Source organism: Salmo salar, chromosome 12 (genome assembly GCF_965601325.2).
Source record: "Salmo salar chromosome 12, fSalSal1, whole genome shotgun sequence".
Taxonomy (NCBI): Eukaryota; Metazoa; Chordata; class Actinopteri; order Salmoniformes; family Salmonidae; genus Salmo; species Salmo salar.
Window position 1 is genome coordinate 63,839,486 of NC_138302.1, and position 24,174 is coordinate 63,863,659.

Genomic DNA, 24,174 nt, shown 5'->3' on the forward strand with positions numbered 1-24,174 from the left:
ATGAGTATTGTTTTGTTTGCACTCGTTCCAACTGGAGGGTGTTATAAAAAAATACCTTATTTTACCCCGTTTTTTTTTTTACCTCTGAGTTTTCCGCAGCTATGTTAAAAAATATAAAATATATGCAGTAACAGTCAAAAGTTTGGACACATCTACTCATTCCAGGGTTTTTCTTTATGTTTATTATTTTCTACATTGTAGAATAATAGTGAAGACATCAAAACTATGAAATAACAAATGGAATAATCTAGTAACCAAAAAAGTGTTAAACAAATCAAAATATATTTGAGATTCTTCCAAGTAGCCACCCTTTGCCTTGATGACAGCTTTGTACACTCTTGGCATTCAACAACACAATGAAGGTTAGTCACCAGTGAAAAGACAACAAAGGCTCGTCACCAGCGAAGAACATAATGATGGCTGGTCTGCCAGCATAACCAGCAAGACAATGTTGGTCTTGCTGGTTATGCTCGCAGACCAGCCTTTGTCGGTCAGCAGAATCAGAATCCAACAAGCACTTACCAGCATAGACCAGCTTTAAATTTATGCTGGTCTTAGCAGTTATTTTTTAGCATGGTAAGCCAAATAAAGGAAACACCAACATAAAGTGTCTTTTAAAGGATGTTGGACAACTATGAGCTGCCAGAACCGTTTCAATGCACCTTGGCATAGATTCTACAAGTGGACCTAAACCATGTCAGGAAAATGCACCTCACACCATTTTTATTTAACCTTTATTTAACTAGGCAAATCTATCGTTTGCTTAAGTGTTTCGTTTTATTTTGACAGTTACCGGTTGCCTAAAGTCAGGAAGGCTGCAATTTGGGCAGCATGCATTCCAAATATACAGCTTGTTGCATTGTGGCCATAGACATACAGTGCATTTGGGAAAGTATTCAGACCCCTCAACTTTTCCCACATTTTGTTATGTTACAGCCTTAAGTGTTGTGATGCAAAACTTCTAGCAAAGTGCATAAAATTAAAAAGGTATTGTCTGATATTATTCATCCTAATCAGACAGGTTTTTTACATGTATGATAAAATGGAGATAATATAAGACAAGTACTGGAAACAATAGAACACCATGAAAAATCTGGGAAACCAGGCCTGGTATTCATAGCTGACTTTGAAAAGGCATTCGATGAATTACGACTGGAATTTATATATAAATGCCTGGAGTATTTAAATTCTGGAGAGTCTCTTAAAGTTATGTATAGTAACCCTAGGTGTAAATAATGTCTACTTCTCTGAAGGAATCAAACTGTCGGAGTAAAACAAGCTTGTCCACTATTGGTATATATATATTTATTATGGTCATTGAAATGTTAGTTATTAAAATCAAATCGAACAATAATATCAAGGGCTTGGAAATCCAGGGCTTAAAAACAAAAAGGCGTTATTGTACAGTCGTGGCCAAAAGTTTTGAGAATGACACACATATAGATTTTCACTAAGTCTGCTGCCTCAGTTTGTATGATGGCAATTTGCATATACTCCAGAATGTTTATAAAGAGTGATCAGATGAATTGCAATTAATTGCAAAGTCCCTCTTTGCCATGCAAATGAACTGAATCCCCAAAAAACATTTCCACTGCATTTCAGCCCTGCCACAAAAGGAGCAGCTGACATCATGTCAGTGATTCTCTCGTTAACACAGGTGTGAGTGTTGATGAGGACAAGGCTGGAGATCACTTTGTCATGCTGATTGAGTTTGAATAACAGAATGGAAGCTTCAAAAGGAGGGTGGTGCTTGGAATCATTGTTCTTCCTCTGTCAACCATGGTTACCTGCAAGGAAACACGTGCCGTCATCATTGCGATGCACAAAAAGGGCTTCACAGGCAAGGATATTGCTGCCAGTAAGATTGCACCTAAATCAACCATTTATCGGATCATCAAGAACTTCAAGGAGAGCGGTTCAATTGTTGTGAAGAATGCTTCAGGGCACCCAAGAAAGTCCAGCAAGCGCCAGGACCGTCTCCTAAAGTTGATTCAGCTGCGGGATCGGGGCACCACCAGTACAGAGCTTGCTCAGGAATGGCAGCAGGCAGGTGAGTGCATCTGCACGCACAGTGAGGCAAAGACTTTTGGAGGATGGCCTGGTGTCAAAAAGGGCAGCAAAGAAGCCACTTCTCTCCAGGAAAAACATCAGGGACAGACTGATATTCTGCAAAAGGTACAGGGATTGGACTGCTGAGGACTGGGGTAAAGTCATTTTCTCTGATGAATCCCCTTTCCGATTGTTTGGGGCATCTGGAAAAAAGCTTGTCCGGAGAAGACGAGGTGAGCGCTACCATCAGTCCTGTGTCATGCCAACAGTAAAGCATCCTGAGACCATTCATGTGTGGTGTTGCTTCTCAGCCAAGGGAGTGGGCTCACTCACAAATTTGCCTAAGAACACAGCCATGAATAAAGAATGGTACCAACACATCCTCCAAGAGCAACTTCTCCCAACCATCCAGGAACAGTTTGGTGGCGAACAATGCTATTTCCAGCATGATGGAGCACCTTGCCATAAGGCAAAAGTGATAACTAAGTGGCTCAGGGAACAAAACATCGATATTTTGTGTCCATGGCCAGGAAACTCCCCAGACCTTAATCCCATTGAGAACTTGTGGTCAATCCTCAAGAGGTGGGTGGACAAACAAAAACCCACAAATTCTGACAAATTCCAAGCATTGATTATGCAAGAATGGGCTGCCATCAGTCAGGATGTGGCCCAGAAGTTAATTGACAGCATGCCAGGGCAGATTGCAGAGGTCTTGAAAAAGAAGGGTCAACACTGCAAATATTGACTCTTTGCATCAAGTTCATGTAATTGTCAATAAAAGCATTTGACACTTATGAAATGCTTGTAATTATACTTCAGTATTCCATAGTAACATCTGACAAAATATCTAAAGACACTGAAGCAGCAAACTTTGTGGAAATTAATATTTGTGTCATTCTCAAAACTTTTGGCCACGACTGTACACTGATGATTCATGTTTTCTTTTAAATCCACAATTTGGATCCCTCCATAGCCTCAAAATGATCTAGAACAACTTTTCTAACCTCTCTGGATTACAACCAAATTATAATAAGTGTACTATATTACATATTGGATCACACATTTTTTTTACTTTTACATTACTGTTTAGTTTACCAATAAAATGATCTGATGGTGAAGTGGACATTAATCGGTGTTTTCGATATTCATATCCTGAAATAAATAAATGATCTCACTACAATACATTATAATAGAAAGTTGACACAAATAGAGAAGATCTTGCTACCGTGGAAAGGAAAATACCTGTCTGTGAAAAAAATCACCCTGATTAACTATTTAGTCTTATCCCAGTTTACCTATTTGCTTAATACCTTGCCTACACCTAGCGACTTGTATTTAAAATTATTCGAGCAAAAGATATTAAATTTTATCTGGAACGGCATGCCAGACAAAATTAAACGGGCCTATTTATATAATGAATATGAATTCGGAGGACAGAAATGATTAAATATTAAAGCATTAGACCTCTCACTAAAGGCTTCAATCTTACAAAAGTTATACTTAAATCCGAACTGGTTCTCTAGCAAATTAGTAAGAATGTCTCACCCCGTGTTTAATAATGTCATTTTCCCCTAATTTCAATTTAATCCGCCAGAAAAGACAAAACAAATATTACAACAAATATTATGGTTAGTTAAACTCAAATCCAAAAATATTTTTTTTTAAGTAAATATAATTGGGAAAGAATATTTGACAAATGTATAATCTTTGTAAATTAGATCATAAATAGGACCAGTGGAGTTATGTCACACATGCAGCTAACACAAATACATGGAAATGTCTGCTCTACTCAAAATTACAACTAACTTATTGCAGCATAACCACACAAAAGGAGGCAGGTGGAAAGGGGTGAAAGTAAGGAACTTGTCTGTCGGCACAGCATTAAAGACCAGAGATGTCTAAAGAAAATTGTGATGGATTAAAAAATTGTCTTGGTTTCATTTAAGGACCAACAAACTGACAGCTGTGCCAAATAGATTGCAAAATAGTTGGGAAGAGATTTGCGATGTACTAATTCCATGGCACATGGTTTATGAACTGATACACAAAACAAAGCTGGACTCAACTTAGTTTTTCAATTAAAATTATTATACAAAATTATGAAAGTATTCAGACTCCTTGACCTTTTCTACAATTTGTTACTTTACAGCCTTATTGTAAAATTGATTAAATCGTTTTTTCCCCTCCTCAATCTACACACAATACCCTATAATGACGAAGCAAAAACAGGTTTTTAGACATTTTTGCAAATGTATTAACAATAAAAAAACGGAAATATAATATTTACATAAGTACTCAGACCCTTTACTCAGTATTTTGTTGAAGCACCTTTGGCAGCGATTACAGCCTCGAGTCTTCTTGGGTATGACGCTACAAGCTTGGCATACCTGTATTTGGGGAGTTTCTCCCATTCTTCTCTGCAGATCCTCTCAAGCTCTGTCAGGTTGGATGGGGAGCACAGCTATTTTAAGGTCTCTCCAGAGATGTTCCATCGGGTTCAAATCCGGGCTCTGGCTAAGGCCACACAAGGACATTCAGAGACTTGTCCTATTTACATTTACATTACATTTTAGTCATTTAGCAGACGCTCTTATCCAGAGCGACTTACAAATTGGTGCATTCACCTATAATATCCAGTGGAACAACCACTTTACAATAGTGCATCTAAATCTTTGCAGCAAAATCTGCAGAGCTGGGATGGTTGTAAACCCCATATAGCGCATTCGGAAAGTATTCAGACCCCTTCCCCACATTTTATTACATTACAGTCTTATTCTAAAATGGATTAAATAAAACAAATATACTCAATCTACACACAATACCCCATTATGACGAAGTGAAAACATTTTTTAGACAGTTTTGCTAATTTATATATTTTTTTCAAAACGGATACCTTCTTTAAATAAGCATTCAGACCCTTTTCTATGAGACTAGAAATTGAGCTCAGGTGCATCCTATTTCCATGTATCATCCCTGAGATGTTTCGAAGCCACTCCTGTGTTGTATTGGCTGTGTGCTTAGGTTCGTTGTCCTGTTGGAAGGTGAACCTGATGGAAGGTAAGGTCCTGAGTGCTCTGGGGCAGGTTTTCATCAAGGATCTCTCTGTACTTTGCTCCGTTCATTTTTCCCTTTATCCTGACTAGTCTCCCAGTCCCTGCCGCTGAAAAACATCCCCACAACATGATGCTGCCACCACCATGCTTCACTGTAGGAATAGTGGCAGGTTTCTTCCAGATGTGACGCTTGGCATTCAGGCCAAAGAGTTCAATCTTGGTTTCATCAGACCAGCGAATCTTGTTTCTCATGGTCTGAGAGTCCTTTAGGTGCTTTTTTGGCAAACTCCAAGCGGGCTGTTGTGCCTTTTTACTGAGGAGTGGCTTCCGTCTGGTCACTCTACCATAAAGGCCTGATTGGTGGAGTGCTACAGAGATTGTTGTCCTTCTGGAAGGTTCTCCCATCTCCACGATAAACTCTAGAGCTCTGTCAGAGTGACCATCGGGTTCTCGGTCACCTCCCTGTCCATGGCCGTTCTCCCCGAATTGCTCAGTTTGGCCAACCGGCCAGTTCTAGGAAGAGTCTTGGTGGTTCCACACTTCTTCCATTTAAGAATGATGGAGGCCAACGTGTTCTTGGGGACCTTTAATGCTGCAGAAATGTTTTGGTACCCTTCCCCAGATCTGTGCCTCGACACAATCCTGTCTCGGAGCTCTACGGACAATTACTTCGACCTCATGGCTTTCATTTTGCTCTGACATGCACTGTCAACTTTGGGACCTTTTTATATAGACAGGCGTGTGCCTTTTTGAAATCACATCCAATCAATTGAATTTACCACAGGTGGACTCCAACCAAATTGTAGAAACATCTCAGGGATGATACATGGAAATAGGATGCACCTGAGCTCAATTTCTAGTCTCATAGAAAAGGGTCTGAATGCTTATTTAAAGAAGGTATCCGTTTTGAAAAAAATATATAAATTAGCAAAACTGTCTAAAAAATGTTTTCACTTCGTCATAATGGGGTATTGTGTGTAGATTGAGTATATTTGTTTTATTTAATCCATTTTAGAATAAGACTGTAATGTAATAAAATGTGGGGAAGGGGTCTGAATACTTTCCGAATGCGCTATATGGGGTTTACAACCATCCCAGCTCTGCAGATTTTGCTGCAAAGAAACAATCATTAGATAATTTGTTTTGGTACTGTCCACATGTAGCTTGTTTTTGGTCACAGGTTCAGGAAAGGCTGATTAATTACAACATCTACTTGGAGCTAGCAAATGGCACTGCTGGGTGATTTTTAAAAAGTCAGTCAATCGATCAACAATATAATAATATTAGCAAAAATGTTTATCTTTAATTTACGATATGTAGAATCTATGAGAATAGAAATGTTCAGAACCTTTGAAACATCACAGCACAGAAAAATATGAAATCAAAACTGGATGGTTTTCAGAGATAGATGGGAGGGGTTAAAAGGAGCTGAAGGATGGGACTAAAACAAACAAAAGATAACTAATGTACTGTGTTTGAGAAATGTATATAGTATGTATAAGCTGGAAGTAGAAGCCTAATGTCACGGTTGTCGTAGGATGAAGCGGACCAAAGTGCAGCGTGATTATCGTTCCACATATTTTATTGAACTGTGAAACTTTGCAATACATACAAAATAAACTGACTGAACAAAAACAACAAATCGTGACGCAGAGGTGAAACATACACTAACTCAAAGACAATCTCCCACAAACCCAGGTGGGAAAAACACCTACATAAGTATGATCTCCAATTAGAGACAACGATGACCAGCTGCCTCTAATTGGAGATCATCCCAAACAAAACCCAACATAGAAATACAAAACTAGAACATAACAACATAGAAAAACGGAACTAGAAAAAACCCCTTTCATGCCCTGACCTACTCTACCATAGAAAATAACAGCTTTCTATGGTCAGGATGTGACACCTAAGGGTTGTCGTCCATTAGTTTACTCCAATTAGGGGAGGGATGGTAGGGTTAGGGGAAAATAATAAAGGAAAAAATAAATAAAAATATACAATTTATGTATATTTTTACAAAAACAATATGGGGATTGGAAATGAGGCAGACAATTACATTGATGGAAACAACAATCTATCTGCAATATTAAAGCTTGTCTACCCCCTAAAATATATATAAAAAGGAGGACCGAGCACGCCCCCATTGTCATCGACGGAGCTGTAGTGAAGCAGGTTGAGAGCTTCAAGTTCCTTTGTGTCCACTTCACCAACAAACTAGAATGGTCCAAACACACCAAGACAGTCGTGAAGAGGGCACGGCAAAGCCTATTCCCCCTCAGGAAACTAAAAAGATTTGGCATGGGTCCTGAGATCCTCAAAAGGTTCTACAGCTGCAACATCGAGAGCATCCTGACTGGTTGCATCACTGCCTGCTACGGCAATTGCTCGGCCTCCGACCGCAAGGCACTACAGAGGGTAGTGCGTACGGCCCAGTATATCACTGGGGCTAAGCTGCCTGCCATCCAGGACCTCTACACCAGGCAGTGTCAGAGGAAGGCCCTAAAAATTGTTAAAGACCCCAGCCACCCCAGTCATAGACTGTTCTCTCTACTACCGCATGGCAAGCGGTACCGGAGTGCCAAAAAAAGGCTTCTCAACAGTTTTTACCCCCAAGCCATAAGACTCCTGAACAGGTAATGAAATGGCTACCCGGACTATTTGCATTGTGTGCCCCCCCCAACCCCTCTTTTACTCTGCTGCTACTCTCTGTTTATCATATATGCATAGTCAGTTTAACTATACATTCATGTACATATGTACTTACTACCTCCGTTGGCCCGACCAACCAGTGCTCCCGCATATTGGCTTACCGGGCTATCTGCATTGTGTCCCGCCACCCACCAACCCCTCTTTTACGCTACTGCTACTCTGTTCATCATATATGCATCGTCACTTTCACCATATCTACATGTACATACTACCTCAATCAGCCTGACTAACCGGTGTCTGTATGTAGCCTCGCTACTTTTATAGCCTCGCTACTGTATATAGCCTCGCTATTGTTTTTCACTGTTGTTTTTATTTCTTTACTTACCTATTGTTCACCTAATACTTTTTTTGCACTATTGGTTAGAGCCTGTAAGTAAGCATTTCACTGTTGTATTCGGCGCAGGTGACAAATAAACTTTGATTTGATTGTAGGATGCGTAGGTCATCTATTTTATTCTCCAAAGATTGCACTTTTGCTAGCATAATGGAAGGAAGTGGAGGTTTATTCGATCTCCTACGAATTCTCAGAAGGCAGCCCGCCCTCTGGCCCCTTTTTCTCCGCCTCTTCACGCAAATCACGGGGATCTGGCCCTGTTCCCGAGAAAGAAGTATATCATTCCCGTTGGGCTCATCAGACTTGTTAAAGGAAAAAAAGGATTCTGTCAGTCCGTGGTGAGTAATTGCAGTCTTGATGTCCAGAAGTTATTTTCGGTCAAAAGAGACATTATGTACAAAATAAGTAAAAAAATAAGTTACAAACAACGCAAATAAACTAACAAAAATCACAATCGGTTTATGGACATGTAAAACGTCAACCTCCTTCTCCGGCGCCATTGTTATCAATGATACAGCCTGGATTCGAAACCAGGCACTGTAGTGAAGCCTCTAGCACTGAGTGCCTTAGACCGCAGCACCACTCGGGAGCACAGTAAAATGAGCGTTAGGGTGTTAGGCATGAAAGAGGTTACATAAGGGAGAGGACAACCTGCATATGCTTCACCTACTCCCAAGAGTGATGGTTCCGCAAATGAAAACCTACTTGGCCTAAATTTCTCTAACTCCAAGGAGTCACAAGAAAATGTGATAAAGCCCAATGTAATAACATATTCAGATTTCACTATATTTTGCGAATGTGCTATTGTAGACCGATTTTAAGGAATATGTAAGATTGGTGTAAGTGCTGAATAAATTGTCAGGAGTAAGTGGCGCATGAATAATTAAGCATGGGAGTACACAGAGCTGTGTTCTTCTGAGGGATGGATAGGAGGAGGAGTGAGGGGGCAGGGGGTCAGGGATTTGGGACGGAAGGAGTAACTTCCTGCTCTGCTTGCAGAGTCAATCAAAGTCCAAGACCCCATTCACTCAATGACTCCACATTACAATTGGGTGAAAAAGAGCTGAAATCTATTTACATTTTGCAGGGCATTTTTATTTTATTTCAGATGGTGTCAATTATAGTTGAAGTACAGTGCTTTGCAAAAGTATTCACCCTCCTTGGCATTTTTCCTATTGTGTGGCATTTTTCCTATTGTGTTGCATTACAACCTGTCATTTAAATTGATTTTTATTTGGATTTCATGTAATGGACATACACAAAATAGTCCAAACTGGTGAAGTGAAAGGAAAAAGTTACTACGTTTCAAAAAAATTAAATAAATAACAAACAGAAAAGTGGTGTGTGCGTATGTATTCACCCCCTTTGCTACGAAGCGCATAAATAAGATCTGGTGCAACCAATTGCCTTCAGAAGTCACATAATTAGTTCAATAAAGTCCACCTGTGTGCAATGTAAGTGTCACATGATCTCAGTATATATACACCTGTTCTGAAAGGCCCCAGAGTCTGCAACACCACTAAGCAAGGGGCACCACTAAGCAAGCGGCACCATGAAGACCAAGGAGCTCTCCAAACAGGACAGGGACAAAGTTGTGGAGAAGTACAGATCAGGGTTGGGTTATAAAAAAATATCTGAAACTTTGAACATCCCACAGAGCACCATTTTAAATCTGTTTATAAAATTGTATTTTAAAGAATATGGCACCACAACAAATCTGCCAAGAGAGGGCCACGCACCAAGACACATGGACCAGGCAAGGAGGGCATTAATCAGAGAGGCAACAAGGAGACCAAAGATAACCCTATAGGCACCGCAAAGCTCCACAGCGGAGATTGGAGTATCTGTCCATAGGACCACTTTAAGCCGTACATTCCACAGAGCTAGGCTTTACGGAAGAGTGGCCAGAAAAAAGCCATTGCTTAAAGAAAAAAATAAGCAAACACGTTTGGTGTTTGCCAAAAGGCATGTGGGAGACTCCCCAAACATATGGAAGAAGGTACTCTGGTCAGATGAGACTAAAATTTAGCTTTTTAGCCATCAATGAAAACGCTATGTCTGGCGCAAACCCAACACCTCTCATCACGCGAGAACACCATCCACACAGTGAAGCATGGTGGTGGCAGCATCAAGCTGTGGGGATGTTTTTCATCGGCAGGGACTGGGAAACTGGTCAGAATTGAGGGAATGATGGATGGCGCTAAATACAAGGAAATTCTTGAGGGAACCCTGTTTCAGTCTTCCAGAGATTTGAGACTGGGATGGCGGTTCACCTTCCAGCAGGACAATGAGCCTATACATACTGCTAAAGCAACACTCGAGTGGTTTAAGGGGAAACATTTAAATGTCTTGGAATGGCAGAGTCAAAGCCCAGACCTCAATCCAATTGAGAATCTGTGGTATGACTTAAAGATTGCTGTACACCAGCAGAACCCATTCAATTTGAAGGAGCTGGAGCAGTTTTGCCTTGAAGAATGGGCATAAAATCCCAGTGGCTAGATGTGCCAAGTTTATAGAGACATACCCCAAGAGACTTGCAGCTATAATTGCTGCAAAAGGTGGCTCAACAAAGTATTGACTTTGGGGGGTGAATAGTTATGCACGCTCAAGTTTTCAGTTTTTTTGTCTTATTTCTTGTTTGTTTCACAAGAGAAAATATTTTGCATCTTCAAAGTGTTGTGTAAATCAAATGATATAACCCCCCCAAAAATCAATTTTAATTCCAGGTTGTAACAAAATAATAAAAATGCCAAGGGGGTGAATACTTTCGCAAGCCACTGTAAAGGTAGCCTAGTGGTTTGAGCGTTGGGCCAGTAACTGAAAGGTTGCTGGATTGAATCCTTGAGCTGACAATGTAAAATCTGTCGTTCAGCCCCTGAACAAGGCAGATAATCCACTGTTCCCCGGGCACTGAAGACATGGACCTCTCTGATTCAGTTGAAGGTATTCAGTTGTACAACTGACTAGGTATCCCCCTTTCCCTTTAAATTAATTCCATTCATGAAAATGCATTTTTTAAATTTTGGGCTATGTTCAATTTTGGAATTATATTTTGTTAACTCAGTAAATAATAATATCCATATCATCGATACAAAAATGTTGTTGACATTGAAGCATTTCAGCCCTCAACATTAGCTAGGTTTCCATCCAATTGGCGACAGATTTTCATGCGAATATTCTAAAATCTGCAATAAAAACAATATGTGCATTTTCCCAGAAGATATGTGTTTCCATCATATTCAATTGTTGCAGATAAAAGGCTGAGGGAGATGAGAAGTGAGATTGGTTTCCATCGCATTTTCAACTGTACTGATGTTTTTTCTCAACAAAACAATGTTGCGTTTAATAGCGAGTGTGCCACGTGCGCTCTAGCCAACAGCTCTAGCCAACATTATGAGATTATTATGGACAAAAAAGCGATATAATTTGCATTTGTCAAGGGGTAGCCAAGCAGCGATGATCATGTCACCAGAATAGGAGCATCAAGCTCATCACTGCACTTTCACCACCCTGTAAAGTTCATCATAATTTACTTCATCTGTAGTCTAATAAACTGCATTCTTTCACGACTAGTCGTATTGGGAGGACCACACAACATGTCATCGCGTGACTCCAAGTCTACTTCGATATGATGGTTAGTAAATCAATATTTGCGCATAAAAGCGTTTCCACCAACATTTCTCACATAATTCATTTTAACGAAACAAAACGATTACAAAGATGTCGTTTCCAATTTGAACAAATTAGTCATAGCGGGCAGAACAAGCAAGGACGTGTTCAGAGCCAAGCACACACTAGCAAGATCCTATTGGCGAGTTCTAGCATCTATCTGCATATTTTCGTTAGGGAACGCCTACTCTGAAGTGCGCGTGTGCAATAAAGTCTACAAAACTTAGTTCACTCTGTTCATAGCAGATTCCAGTTGTGGTAACAGAAAACTGTATTGAGAGCAAATGTTTTAATGATTAGAAAATTTGCAGAATGTCGGCTAAAATTAATCTGGTTCCATCTTGTCCCACTGCCCGCCATGGGCTTCCTCTCACTACCATATTTGGTAGTGAGTGAAAACGCCAAGCGGATGCTTCACCTTTATATATCCATCAGGCTTGTTATGACATTTTGTATCCAACATGTACTTTACTCACATAAAAAGGTTGGATGGAAACCTGGTTAGTGTCAATCATTTATTTTTCAGCATTTTCAGTGTTTTATGTGGGCTCTAGTATGTGTAGCCTATGTTTGAATGTGTCTCAGTTACAATTGTATGAATGTGTTCACACCGCTGTATGTATGGTAGCGTTTGTTGTGCGAAGACCCAGGCAATTTATGAAAGATGGGTTGCCATGGCAACAGCAAGCGCCAAGACGCTATTTGGTCGGTGACGCTGGAGAGAGAAGGGAGGGTTAGAGAGGGAATTAAGGGGAGGGGGGGGGGGAGAAACTGATACGCAGACTGAAAGAAAGGGGGTAAGGGATTTTCATCTCCCCTGAGAGCGAGAGTGGAAGGAAGTGGTGGTGGCTGTGTTACCAGGTGTGACCGGTGCACACAGCAAAGGACAGGCACTATATAATGTGTGCCTGTGGAGACTCCCTCAATGGTGGTGTGTGTCCAGAGAGAAAGGATTCAGTGTATGAGGGATCACACTGTCTGACTGGATTTGACTTCAACACTGCTTTACTCAGACCTCCAAAGACCCTTTTGATTGAGTCGGTGTCATCGTTTGTGTGGCCGTGTGTGTATGATGCTGCCTGTTGCCCAAATCAGGAATCGGTTCTCTGGATAGAGGGACTGTTATACACGGTGTATGCGTGTGTGCATTGCAGAATCTGCTTGTTAATGTTTTTATTTCCCATCCATCGCTCCAGTCTTCTTTAGTATTTTGACATGTGTTTAAGTGCCTGTGTTGTGTGGGGCTATGTTCCAAATGGCACCCTATTCCCTGCACTACTTTTGAACAGGGTGCCATTTGGGAGGCAGCCTGGGTCTCTGGTACAGACAGTCTGGCCTTGGGGTGTCTAGTGCACAAAGGTAGCTGGACTCGTCCTGGAGTGCACACTGGTACATGTCCGACCCTCAACCCATCTCAAAACCTTGTCTGCCTCCCAACTGGCTCCCTATACCCTATGGGTCCTGTTTTAAAATGTGTGCACTACATAGGGAATAGGGGTGCCATTTGAGATTGACACAAATCCATGTTAAGGATTGTCACATTCATTCTACATGTCTGCTCTACTGCATACTGCATGGCCATTAGTCTTCAGGTCCACATCTGAACAAATGCACTCTTATTGATTGGCTATGTCACTATGAGGAATGGCATTGGCAGCTACTTTAAGGATGTGACAGTATCTACTAGTCCTCTTCCTCTCTGCTATGCAGTAGTGTGACTTGACTTAATCCTCTTGGACCCTTTGGTAACAAAGGGTGTCCACCATGGCTCTCCATCTCGCTCTTTTCTGTGTGAGGGCTTTTGCAGTAGTGTACAAATAGAAGATTATGTGACTTTGAGAAAAGTCTACAAAGCAACAGATGACTACTCATTGGCAGTCACCTGTTGGGAAGACCCCTTTCTGTGCTTCTCATATATTATTGGACACCTCTGGGAAATGCAGTGAAACAGTTACCTAGGAATCAGGATGCTTGGGGGATATCCTTGTTTTCATTCCGCTGTGAACACAGAAATGATCTCTCTCTCTCTCTCTCTCTCTCTACAGTACACCCCCTTTTTTTTGGCTTTCAAAAATAAGGTGAAAACTGAGGCTTGTATTGGAATTTTGGATGAATAAAATACGAGGTTGTTTGTTAATCATCTCACATACACGCTCATCACACACACACACACACACACACACACACACACACACACACACACACACACACACACACACACATAAACTGCCACGCTAGCTCTGGGTTCCATCCACAGAGCTGCTAATGAACTTGAGCCTCACCACTGCAGCCCCACTGAGCCTGTGCAATTAATTTGCACTCCTCCTTTGCAGCTCTACCTCATTCTCTCACTCCCTCTCTCCTTCCCTTCCTCTCCTAACTCTATATTTTGTGCCATCTGGACCTGCGACAGGGCACGTATGGGGGCACACACACTGCAGTGGCGGCATTGGCCACTCGGAACGGCGCGGCACACTTCACAGCTTCAGAGTGCTGTGATGCGCGACGGCCGGTGACTTTGAAAGTCTCCCCTCCTCTAAGCAGGCTTTAGGCAGGAGGCAGACAGTCTCGCTTTCTTTCTCTCTCTTTCTCTATATAAACTCAGCAAAAAAGAAACGTCCCTTTTTCAGGACCCTGTCTTTCAAAGATAATTTGTAGAAATCCAAATAACTTCACAGATCTTCCTTGTAAAGGGTTTAAATACTGTTTCCCATGCTTGTTAAATGAACCATAAACAATTCATGAACATGCACCTGTGGAACGGTCGTTATGACACTAACATCTAACAGATGGTAGGCAAATAAGGTCACAGTTATGAAAACTTAGGACACTAAAGAGGCCATTCTACTGAATCTGAAAAACACCAAAAGAAAGATGCCCAGGGTCCCTGCTCATCTGTGTGAACGTACCTTAGACATGCTGCAAGGAGGCATAAGGACTGCAGATGTGGCCAGGGCAATAAATTGCAATGTCCGTACTGTGAGACGCCTAAGACAGCGCTACAGGGAGACAGGTTCGGTACATCCGAACATCACACCTGCGGGACAGGTACAGGATGGCAACAACAACTGCCCGAGTTACACCAGGAACGCACAATCCCTCTCTCTATCAGTGCTCAGACTGTTCTCAATAAGCTGAGAGAGGCTGGACTGAGGGCCTGTAGGCCTGTTGTAAGGCAGGTCCTCACCAGACATCACTGGCAACCCACCGTCGTTGGACCAGACAGGACTGGCAAAAAGTGCTCTTCACTGACGAGTCGCGGTTTTGTCTCACCAGGGGTAATGGTCGGATTGGCGTTTATCGTCGAAGGAATGAGCGTTACACCGAGGCCTGTACTCTGGAGCGGGATCGATTTGGAGGTGGAGGGTCCGTCATGGTCTGGGGCGGTGTGTCACAGCATCATCGGACTGAGGTTGTTGTCATTGCAGGCAATCTCAACGCTGTGTTACAGGGAAGACATCCTCCTCCCTCATGTGGTACCCTTCCTGCAGGCTCATCCTGACATGACCTTCCAGCATGACAATGCCACCAGCCATACTGCTCGTTCTGTGCGTGATTTCCTGCAAGACAGGAATGTCAGTGTTCTGCCATGGCCAGCGAAGGGCCCGGATCTCAATCCCATTGAGCACATCTGGGATCGGAGGGTGAGGGCTGGGGACGTTCCCCCCAGAAATGTCCGGGATCTTGCAGGTGCCTTAGTGGAAGAGGTGGGGTAACATCTCACAGCAAGAACTGGCAAATCTGGTGCAGTCCATGAGGAGGAGATGCACTGCAGTAATGCAGCTAGTGGCCACATCAGATACTGAATTTTACTTTTGATTTTGACCCACCCCCCCTTTGTTCAGGGACACATTATTCCATTTCTGTTAGTCACATGTCTGTGGAACTTGTTCAGTTTATGTCTCAGTTGTTGAATCTTATGTTCATACAAATATTTACACATGTTAAGTTTGCTGAAAATAAACGCAGTTGACAGTGTGAGGACGCTTCTTTTTTTGATGAGTTTATATATATATATATATATATATATATATATATATATATATATATATATATATATATATATATATATATATATATATATATATCTTCCTCTCTCTTTTTCTGTATACAGCGGCGTGCACTAACAGTCAAGAATGGACCTTCAGTCGAACCGTCCAAGAGCTCCGTCTGGTGAGAGTGGTGTTGTTATCATTATTGTAGTCATTCCAGTAGAATAGGTAATACGTGTAGTCTTGGCTTCAACAGAGACAGTAACAGTGTATTATAATGTACTTTATAAACTGAGTGGTTTGAGCCCTGAATGCTGGTTGGCTGACAGCCATGGTATATCAGACCGTATACCACGGGTATGACAAAACATTTATTTTTACTGCTCTAATTACGTTAGTAACCAGTTTTATAATAGCAATAAGGCACCTCAGGGGTTTGTGGTATATGGCTAAGGGCTGTACCCAGGCCGTCTGCATTGCGTCGTGCGTAAGAACAGCCCTTAGCCGTGGTATATTGGCCATATACCACACCCACACATGCCTTATTGCTTAAGTATGCTATGATGATGTAAATAGTGGTAGTTGTAGAAGAGTAGGGCAAACATGTCACTCTAATAGAAAGAGTGGGGTAAACGTGTGTGTGTGTGTGTGTGTGTGTGTGTCCAGGGGGTGTTGGGAGGTCTCCGCAGTGGAAAGTCAGCCTTGGTCCACAGACACATGACCGGGACCTACCTCCCCCTGGAGAACCCAGATGGTGAGTTTGACATCATCTCCACACAGACATACTGTGTACTTAAAGGGGCAATCGGCAGTTCAAACAACAGCAAATCGTACACCCCACCAGTGTTTTGGCAAATAGCTGAGGGATGGGTGTGGAAAATGTATCCATCTCAAATGTATATTTAGATCTATGGATTCCTGTATAGACAATACTACTAACACAAAGGGCTTCTTGTAACGATCTTGGCCTCTCTCTCTCTCGCACTCTCTCACGCTCACTCACTCACTGACTCACTTGCGCGCTCTCTCTCTGTCTCTCTCTTGCTCTCTCTGTCTCTCAGAGGGCAGGTATAAGAAGGAGGTGCTGGTTGATGGTAACAGTCACATGTTGCTGATCAGGGAGGAGACAGGACCCCCAGATGCACAGGTAGGTGGAGGCTTTACTGACTACAGACTGATGAGTAGTGAGTCTCCTTTAAAACACATGGAGTTGACAGGTGTTCACTCTGACACAGTGATATGAACCTATACGTTCTCCTTGGACTCTTTCTATTTCACCCCTTCTCTCCCCATTTGTCTTCCTCTTTTCCCCTCTCCTATCCTCCCCTGCCGTCTCACCCCCTCCCCTTCAGATGGCTAACTGGGTGGACGGGGTCATCCTGGTCTTCAGTCTGGAAAATGAGGCCAGTTTCCAGGAAGTGTACAGGAACTACAGCGAGCTGGGCTCTCACCGCAACATCGCTGAGATCCCCTTCATAGTCGTGGGCACCCAAGGTAAGACCCCACTCATACCCATGTTATTCTAAAGATAACATCATGTGGAGTCTATATGGGTTTATGAAGGTTTCCAATGAGATGTAGTGTTGATGTAGTTTCCCAATGGGGTGTTGTGTTGATGTAACTTGGAATGTAGTGGGGTTTAAAAAAATAATAATTTTACCCCTTTTTCTGGTATCCAATTGTCCCATCGCTGCAACTCCCATATGGACTCGGGAGAGGCGTGCGTCCTCCAAAACACAACCCAGCCAAGCCGCACTGCCCGCTTAACCCGGAAGCCAGCCGCACCAATGTGTCGGAGGAAACACCGTACACCTGGTCAGCGTGCACTGCGCCCGGCCCGTCACAGGAGTCGCTAGTGCACGATGGGACAAGAACATCCCTGCCGGCCAAACCCTCCCCTAACCCGGGCGACGCTGGGCCAATTGTGCACCGCCCCATGGGTCTCCCAGTCACGGCCAGCAGCGACAGAGCCTGGACTCGAACCAGGATCTCTAGTGACACAGCGATGCAGTGCCTTAGACCACTGCGCCACTCGGAAGGCCCTTGGAATGTAGTGTTGATGTAGTTCCTCCTTCCTCCAGATAAAATCACCAGCACCAACCCTCGGGTGATAGAGGACGCCAGGGCCAGACAGCTGTGTTCAGACGTCAGGCGCTGTACCTACTACGAGACCTGCGCTACCTACGGCCTCAACGTCAACCGCGTCTTCACCGAGGGTGAGGACATGCGTACGGGCACACACACACACACACACACACACACACACACACACACACTGCTCCTTTTCAGTTCTTTCAGTACAATGTTGCTGCTTAACTTGGAATTTGACTGAATCAACCAATTAAATGAATTTCATATTCATGTATAGGAGGATCTGGAAAGATGACTGTCTGACGAGTAGTGTTTGTATTTGTCCTCTCTCTCTGTCTACCACAGCTGCCCACAAGATCATGGCAGTGAAGAAGCAGGCAGCTCTAGTGGCCTCCTGTAAATCCCTGCCCAACTCTCCCAGTCACTCTGGAGGCTCTACCCCAGTGTCAGGAGTCTTTCCTGGGCAGGTACAGCAGCAACTTTGGCCTCTAGTCCTCCATACTGGAGATGAGGCACTGGCCCAAATCAATAGGATGTTAATAATGTTGGACTGGTAGTGTTCAGATCAGTGTCTAATCAGATATATAGATTTTGTTTCCATATTTCTTTTCAGATCTTTAGACATCATTTTTTGCTCTCTGTAATCTCTCACTCTCTCTCTTCAAATTTGTCTGCCACTCTTTCTGTCTCTCTCAGGCCAGTAATGGTGGACAGAGTAGTGACTACTCGTCCTCTCTGCCCTCCACCCCAGTGATCAGTCATAAAGAGATAGGTGGGGCAGCAGGCGGGGAGAGGCTGGGCAGCGCCACCCCAGGGTCTGTCCGCAGCGCCTCCCGGCGACGCACCGGCTCCCGCTTCACGGTAACATACCCACCAACGTGTATACACACGCAGGCGCCCCCCACACACACACACTTTCACATTTACTGACTTTAGTTTCCTCATCGACCAATCCATAACCCTCTCAGGGACCCTGTGCTTTCTTTGAAATGTACTCTTCTTAGCTCTGTTCATGGATTATAGTCCTTCTCCTTAGCCTTTTTCTTCACTCTCTGTCTGTATATTTCTCTCAATCTCTCTCACTCTGTTTTCTCCTGTTAATTGTTGTTGTTTGTCCTGTGCCCTGTTTACAGGGCCATAGGGGCAGTGACTCGGAGAGGAGGAGTACAGACAGTAAGACAGGAGACCTGGGCATTGGACGCTCCATCCCCATTAAACAGGTGGGTGACAGTACATCCTGTAGGAGCTGTGTAGAGGGGAACTCACAGCAGTCTTTAGGAGCTCACCACAGACTAACGTCATGGAGCTACGAGAGGGATTCAACTTACCTTTGAGAATTTCTAGGCTCTTTTGGCATAAGGGTGACGAACGATAACAAAGAACAGATAAAGAATGTTATCCTTGTCTCCTCTCCTCCACCAGAGCATCCTGCTGAAGCGCAGTGGCAACTCCCTCAACAAGGAATGGAAGAAGAAATATGTCACACTGTCCAACAACGGCATGCTCTCCTATCACTCCAGCGTCAATGTGAGTCAACGCACTGACACACAGTGCTACACTATAGTCTAGCTGTTTGTATGGACACATCCCTAATAACCTTACATATACTGTAGCTGATTAGAGACACACATTTATGATAGAGCTTCCTTAGATTGAGAAATGGAGTTTGTCTTTTTGACCACATGACCTGAAAGGAAAAACTCTGGGCTCTATGACAGGGACTTTTGAGTATGGTTGGATAATGAATCCCAGAGTTGGCTAAAGAGGTATGGTTTGTTCCACGAAATGTGTGCCATTGATAAGTACAAATATTTCATTTTAAAAGCCTTTTATATTCAATGATTTGCCATTTTAATTTTTTATATGAATAAAGACAGCATTTTACATTTTAGTCATTTAGCAGACGCTCTTATCCAGAGCGACTTACAGTAGTGAATGCATACATTTCATTTCATACCTTTTTTTCCCCGTACTGGTCCCCCGTGGGAATCGAACCCACAACCCTGGCGTTGCAAACACCATGCTCTACCAACTGAGCCACATGGGACCACATTTTGACATGTTCCTCTGTGCACCCTCTTTGACTTCTAGGAAGATGTTAACCCACTTAATCCCAAAATGTCCCCAAGTTCTCACCATCATTGTAAAACCCTAGTTGTTATGTTGCTTTCATAGTAATTTCTGGTGATTATTATTTATTTAATGTGATTTAGTTATTCATTTTAAGGTAAAAAAAACTACATTTCCCTAATTTTAAGGTCAACCCTGTTATGTGAACTAAACTCTCGTTTTAATATGGTCAAACTATTCCTTTTTCATAATTCTTTTCAAAACAAACATCGAACAACTTCTAGTCAAACCCTAGTGTAAAAGCAGGTGAGCTGGTTCTACTATTTGTGGCCATTTTCTGATGTTTTGTGGAGGATAACTGAGTGGGTCGAGCGTAACACATCAACCCTGTTACCCATAGATAGACAGGCTAGAAATGTTTTAACAATATATTTTTTTGGGGAAGCTTGCATTCAATTGCCCCTCCCTGTTGCACACAACAAGCTTGTCACAAAAGGATTCATGGTTGATTTAAGATGAAATCGTCAACCGTGTTATGGTCAACCCTGTTACTTTACTTGCACTTATTTTTGATTTATTTAACCTCCTTAGTGTTTATTTTTATTAAGTTGAACATGTGCCCTTTATGACAGAATGTAAAAACTAGGTGAAACAAAATGTTTTTTCCCCCCACCAAGTTACACTGCTCAAAGGGCAGCCAATTTGTGGAACGAGCCTTGTATAACCTGCTGAACACTGTATTGAATCCCAGAACGGATTGGACCATGCTACAATACCACTATATATTTTCTGTAATGGTTGACCTTTCCCCCTGACCTGGCAGGAATACATGCAGAATGCCCATGGGAAGGAAATGGACATGCTGCGGGTGACTGTGAAGGTGCCAGGGAAACGCCCGCCCCGCGCTGGTGCCGTCCCTTCCTGTGGCCCTCCGCCCGGCCTCAACGGCCTGGTCAAAGACGTACAGGGGCCTGAGGGGGCCAGTGCAGGTAAAAGGGGCCCCAAAAGGACAGCCACTCTCTCTCTCTCCCCTTTCATTCTCCTTCTCTCTGAATCTAATCTAGAGCATATTCTCTCTATCCATCTTGGTGTCTCACTGTTTTGCCATCATTCTCCCTGTAACTTACTCTTCTTCAGACATTTTCTTTCATCCATCTCTCACCAGATTTGGGATGTAAAAAAAACATTGCACTTATGTAATAGAACAGAAATAAGTACTTGACAACTTTTTGAGTGATCTACATTATTTGCTTTGATCTCTGAATTGTCATGAGTGTCTTTATGTAATATCTCTTTTAAACGCATTTCTCTCTCCCCCATAGTCCCTGGTAGTGGCAGTAACCTCCTGCCGGTAGAGGAGGGGGCGGGAGGAGGGTTGTCAGAGGGGTGCAGAGGGGTGCAGCGCTGTCCCTCTACTGTCTCCTACAAGGCCCAAAGTGTGGGTACGTACACCCCCCTCGTCCTCTGTGGACTTTGTTTATTTATTTTGAATTTGCTTGCTCCTCTAGTGTACTCTTATTTGAGTTATTGTGAATATGATTCTCCACTAGATTCACGTACCCCGTGAGTTTTTTTGTACTGTTATACCATATGACACAAACTTATTTCCTGTGCTTGTGTGTCTGTGGCAGACACTGCCATCGAGGGTGTGTCCAACCCCTCCTCCTCTAAAGACACAGGCCCCGCCTCCCCGATGGTTGACAGGAAGAAGCATCGCAAGAAGAAGAGCATGAACCTGAAAGGAGACACAGCAATTGGCCAAGCAGATGGTAAGCTTCCAACAGTAGTGTATTCAGGGTTTAGTGAGGTAAAACATTCAGAACATTGCAGATAGAACTGTATGAGATTCAATAGAATTTGTTCTACACATTACATTTCTATCTGAACATTGCATCCTCCTGTTCAAATCTTTGTTGAGGAATTTTAGACTTTGTGTAGACTTTGTTTGTGGATAAACTTGAAACTAAATTTGAAAGTGAATCAGGAATGGGTCAATACTGAACAGATGTCTAAAGAAAAACATCGCTCTCATCTGTTATTGCCCTCCTGCTTGAAAATGTCTACTTATTTTCTGCAAAATATCTGCCGTTATCCCTTTTCTCTCCTCCTCCTTTTCTCCTGTGGTCCTTCATTCTCTCTCTCTCCCCTCTGCTTTCCTGGGACGTCTGATCTGCTAATCTCATACCCTGTAGCAAAGCGCAAAATGTGGAAACTAAAAAGCTTTGGTAGCTTAAGAAACATAAACAAGACAGGTAATGAGGGTGTGTTTCTGTCTGTCTGTCAGCCCTGCTTTTCATCCTGTCTGCATGTCTCTGTCCTTCCGTCTGTCCATCCGTCTTGTATGTCTGTCCTGCTGCCTGCTTTTCTGTTTGTCAATTTCTCTGTCACTGTGTCTGCTTTTAAGATGCAGAGCACCTTATTGAGTTCTCTTTTGAGCAGTGTTCATTTTGGCAGCTATTTTAGATTTAGTTTGTCTTAGTCTTAAAATAGATTTTAGTCTTAGTCACATTTGAGTAATTTCATTGTTAGTTTTAGTTATTATCAGTCGACTAAAACTCTGGACAAATTTAGTCTAGTTTTAGTCACATACATTTTAGTTATATAAGTCAGTGTATTTGTATCTATTAAATAATGAATATTCAGGCTACCTTGTACTTTCATCATGTGCACATTAAGATAGCCTTGTCCAACTATGCCCTCGTATACCTTAGCTGGCAACATTGATATTGTGGCAGATTGTAACCAATGCCAGCCATAATTAACCATATAGGCTATACAGCCTTGGCTACAGGTTAAACAATTTACAGCTCTGATTTTCTCCCCATACAGTGGTTTCCTTGAAAATCAAATAGTTTGAGCTTTACAAAAATGCCAGAAGTATTACTGTACTCCTAATATTCAACAAATAGCATTCGTTTTTTTCCCATAGGAAAAAAGCAAGCAAACACAACTCGTATTTGCGGACCGCGGTGCGGGAACGGCAACACAGAGGAATGAATAACAGTGCACATGGAAAAATAGAGCCTACGTGAATGTAAGAGAGAGGGTAAACATTGTTTCTAGTTGAGGTCAGTTACAAGTCAAATGTCCTGGCTTCGCATCAGTTCAAAAGATTGACGAGTGATTGAAGGGACCGCCTGGGATCAGTGCGGGAGTGCCGAACAGATCAGCTCAATCAGACCACACAACTGAAAGATGACAATTCTGACAATGAGAGGATTGCATGAAATATTCTGCATGCAAGCTTATGATTGGACAAAACAGATGAAAAGGAGCTTCAAATGAAATGTACATTAGTCTCAGGTGGAATTCTCGTCTTGTCACATTTTCGTCAATAAAATGAAAAGTAATTTGTAATAGTTGTATTTTTTTCCCGCAGGGCATCTCATCTCGTTATCGTCATAGTTTAGTTAGGAAAAATAGGCTGTTGATGAGTATTTTTCATCATAGTTATTGTTGACGAAATTAACACTGCTCTTGAGTCTCTCTAAGAGAAAGCGCCTATCTCCATTCAGTAATAGTCTTCTCTCCATATACTCTATGCATCTTCATTTGTCCACCATGACAGCAATGCAATAATGCATGCCGATGTCTACTTAGCAGATAAGTGCTGTTTGGCGATCCACCACCAATCATCATTGTGATGGAGGAAGAAACCCTCTGAATCCACTGTATGGTAATTTGTCATTAGGGCCATGAGTTTAACCTGACCTCAGGCCTAATTGGACCAGGTCATATAGTCAACTCAGCGCCCTATTTATCATGTTTTGCCTGTCTCTAATACAAGCCTATATATTGTCTGTGTTCTGTTATCAGACGAGGATAACTTTGACTTCCTTATCGTGTCAAGCACGGGCCAGACGTGGCACTTTGAGGCCCAGAGTGTGGATGAAAGGGACGCCTGGGTGACGGCCATCGAGAGCCAGATCCTGGCCAGCCTGCAGCTGTGTGAGAGCAGCAAGAACAAGGCAAGGATGCAGACGTACATACACAAATCAAATCACATACACATGGTTAGCAGATGTTATTGCAAGTGTAGCGAAATGCTTGTGCTTCTAGTTCCGACAGTGCAGCAATATCTAACATGTAATCGAAAAATTACACAACAACTACCTAATACACATCTAAGTAAAGGAATGGAATAAGAATATATACATATAAATATATGGATGAGCAATGACTGAGCGGCATAGGCAAGATGCAA

At 42.5% G+C, this 24,174-nt stretch overlaps 1 protein-coding gene across 4 annotated transcripts in view; it reads left to right on the forward strand.

Annotated features, from left to right (window-relative positions):
* LOC106565449 (arf-GAP with GTPase, ANK repeat and PH domain-containing protein 1) overlaps positions 1 to 24,174 on the forward strand; it is a 75,149-nt gene that overhangs the window by 39,274 nt on the left and 11,701 nt on the right. For 2 of the 4 annotated variants that reach the window (XM_014132599.3, XM_014132597.3), the window contains exons 2-15: positions 15,932 to 15,990; positions 16,476 to 16,563; positions 16,871 to 16,956; positions 17,162 to 17,303; positions 17,891 to 18,025; positions 18,246 to 18,367; positions 18,597 to 18,761; positions 19,034 to 19,120; positions 19,323 to 19,427; positions 20,794 to 20,959; positions 21,293 to 21,412; positions 21,602 to 21,739; positions 22,163 to 22,222; positions 23,787 to 23,938. In XM_014132599.3, coding sequence (XP_013988074.1) covers positions 15,932 to 15,990; positions 16,476 to 16,563; positions 16,871 to 16,956; positions 17,162 to 17,303; positions 17,891 to 18,025; positions 18,246 to 18,367; positions 18,597 to 18,761; positions 19,034 to 19,120; positions 19,323 to 19,427; positions 20,794 to 20,959; positions 21,293 to 21,412; positions 21,602 to 21,739; positions 22,163 to 22,222; positions 23,787 to 23,938 — 1,625 coding nt within the window. The remainder of the gene's footprint in view (positions 1 to 15,931; positions 15,991 to 16,475; positions 16,564 to 16,870; positions 16,957 to 17,161; positions 17,304 to 17,890; positions 18,026 to 18,245; positions 18,368 to 18,596; positions 18,762 to 19,033; positions 19,121 to 19,322; positions 19,428 to 20,793; positions 20,960 to 21,292; positions 21,413 to 21,601; positions 21,740 to 22,162; positions 22,223 to 23,786; positions 23,939 to 24,174) is intronic. The other 2 variants (XM_014132600.3, XM_014132598.3) reach the window with 1 other exon arrangement.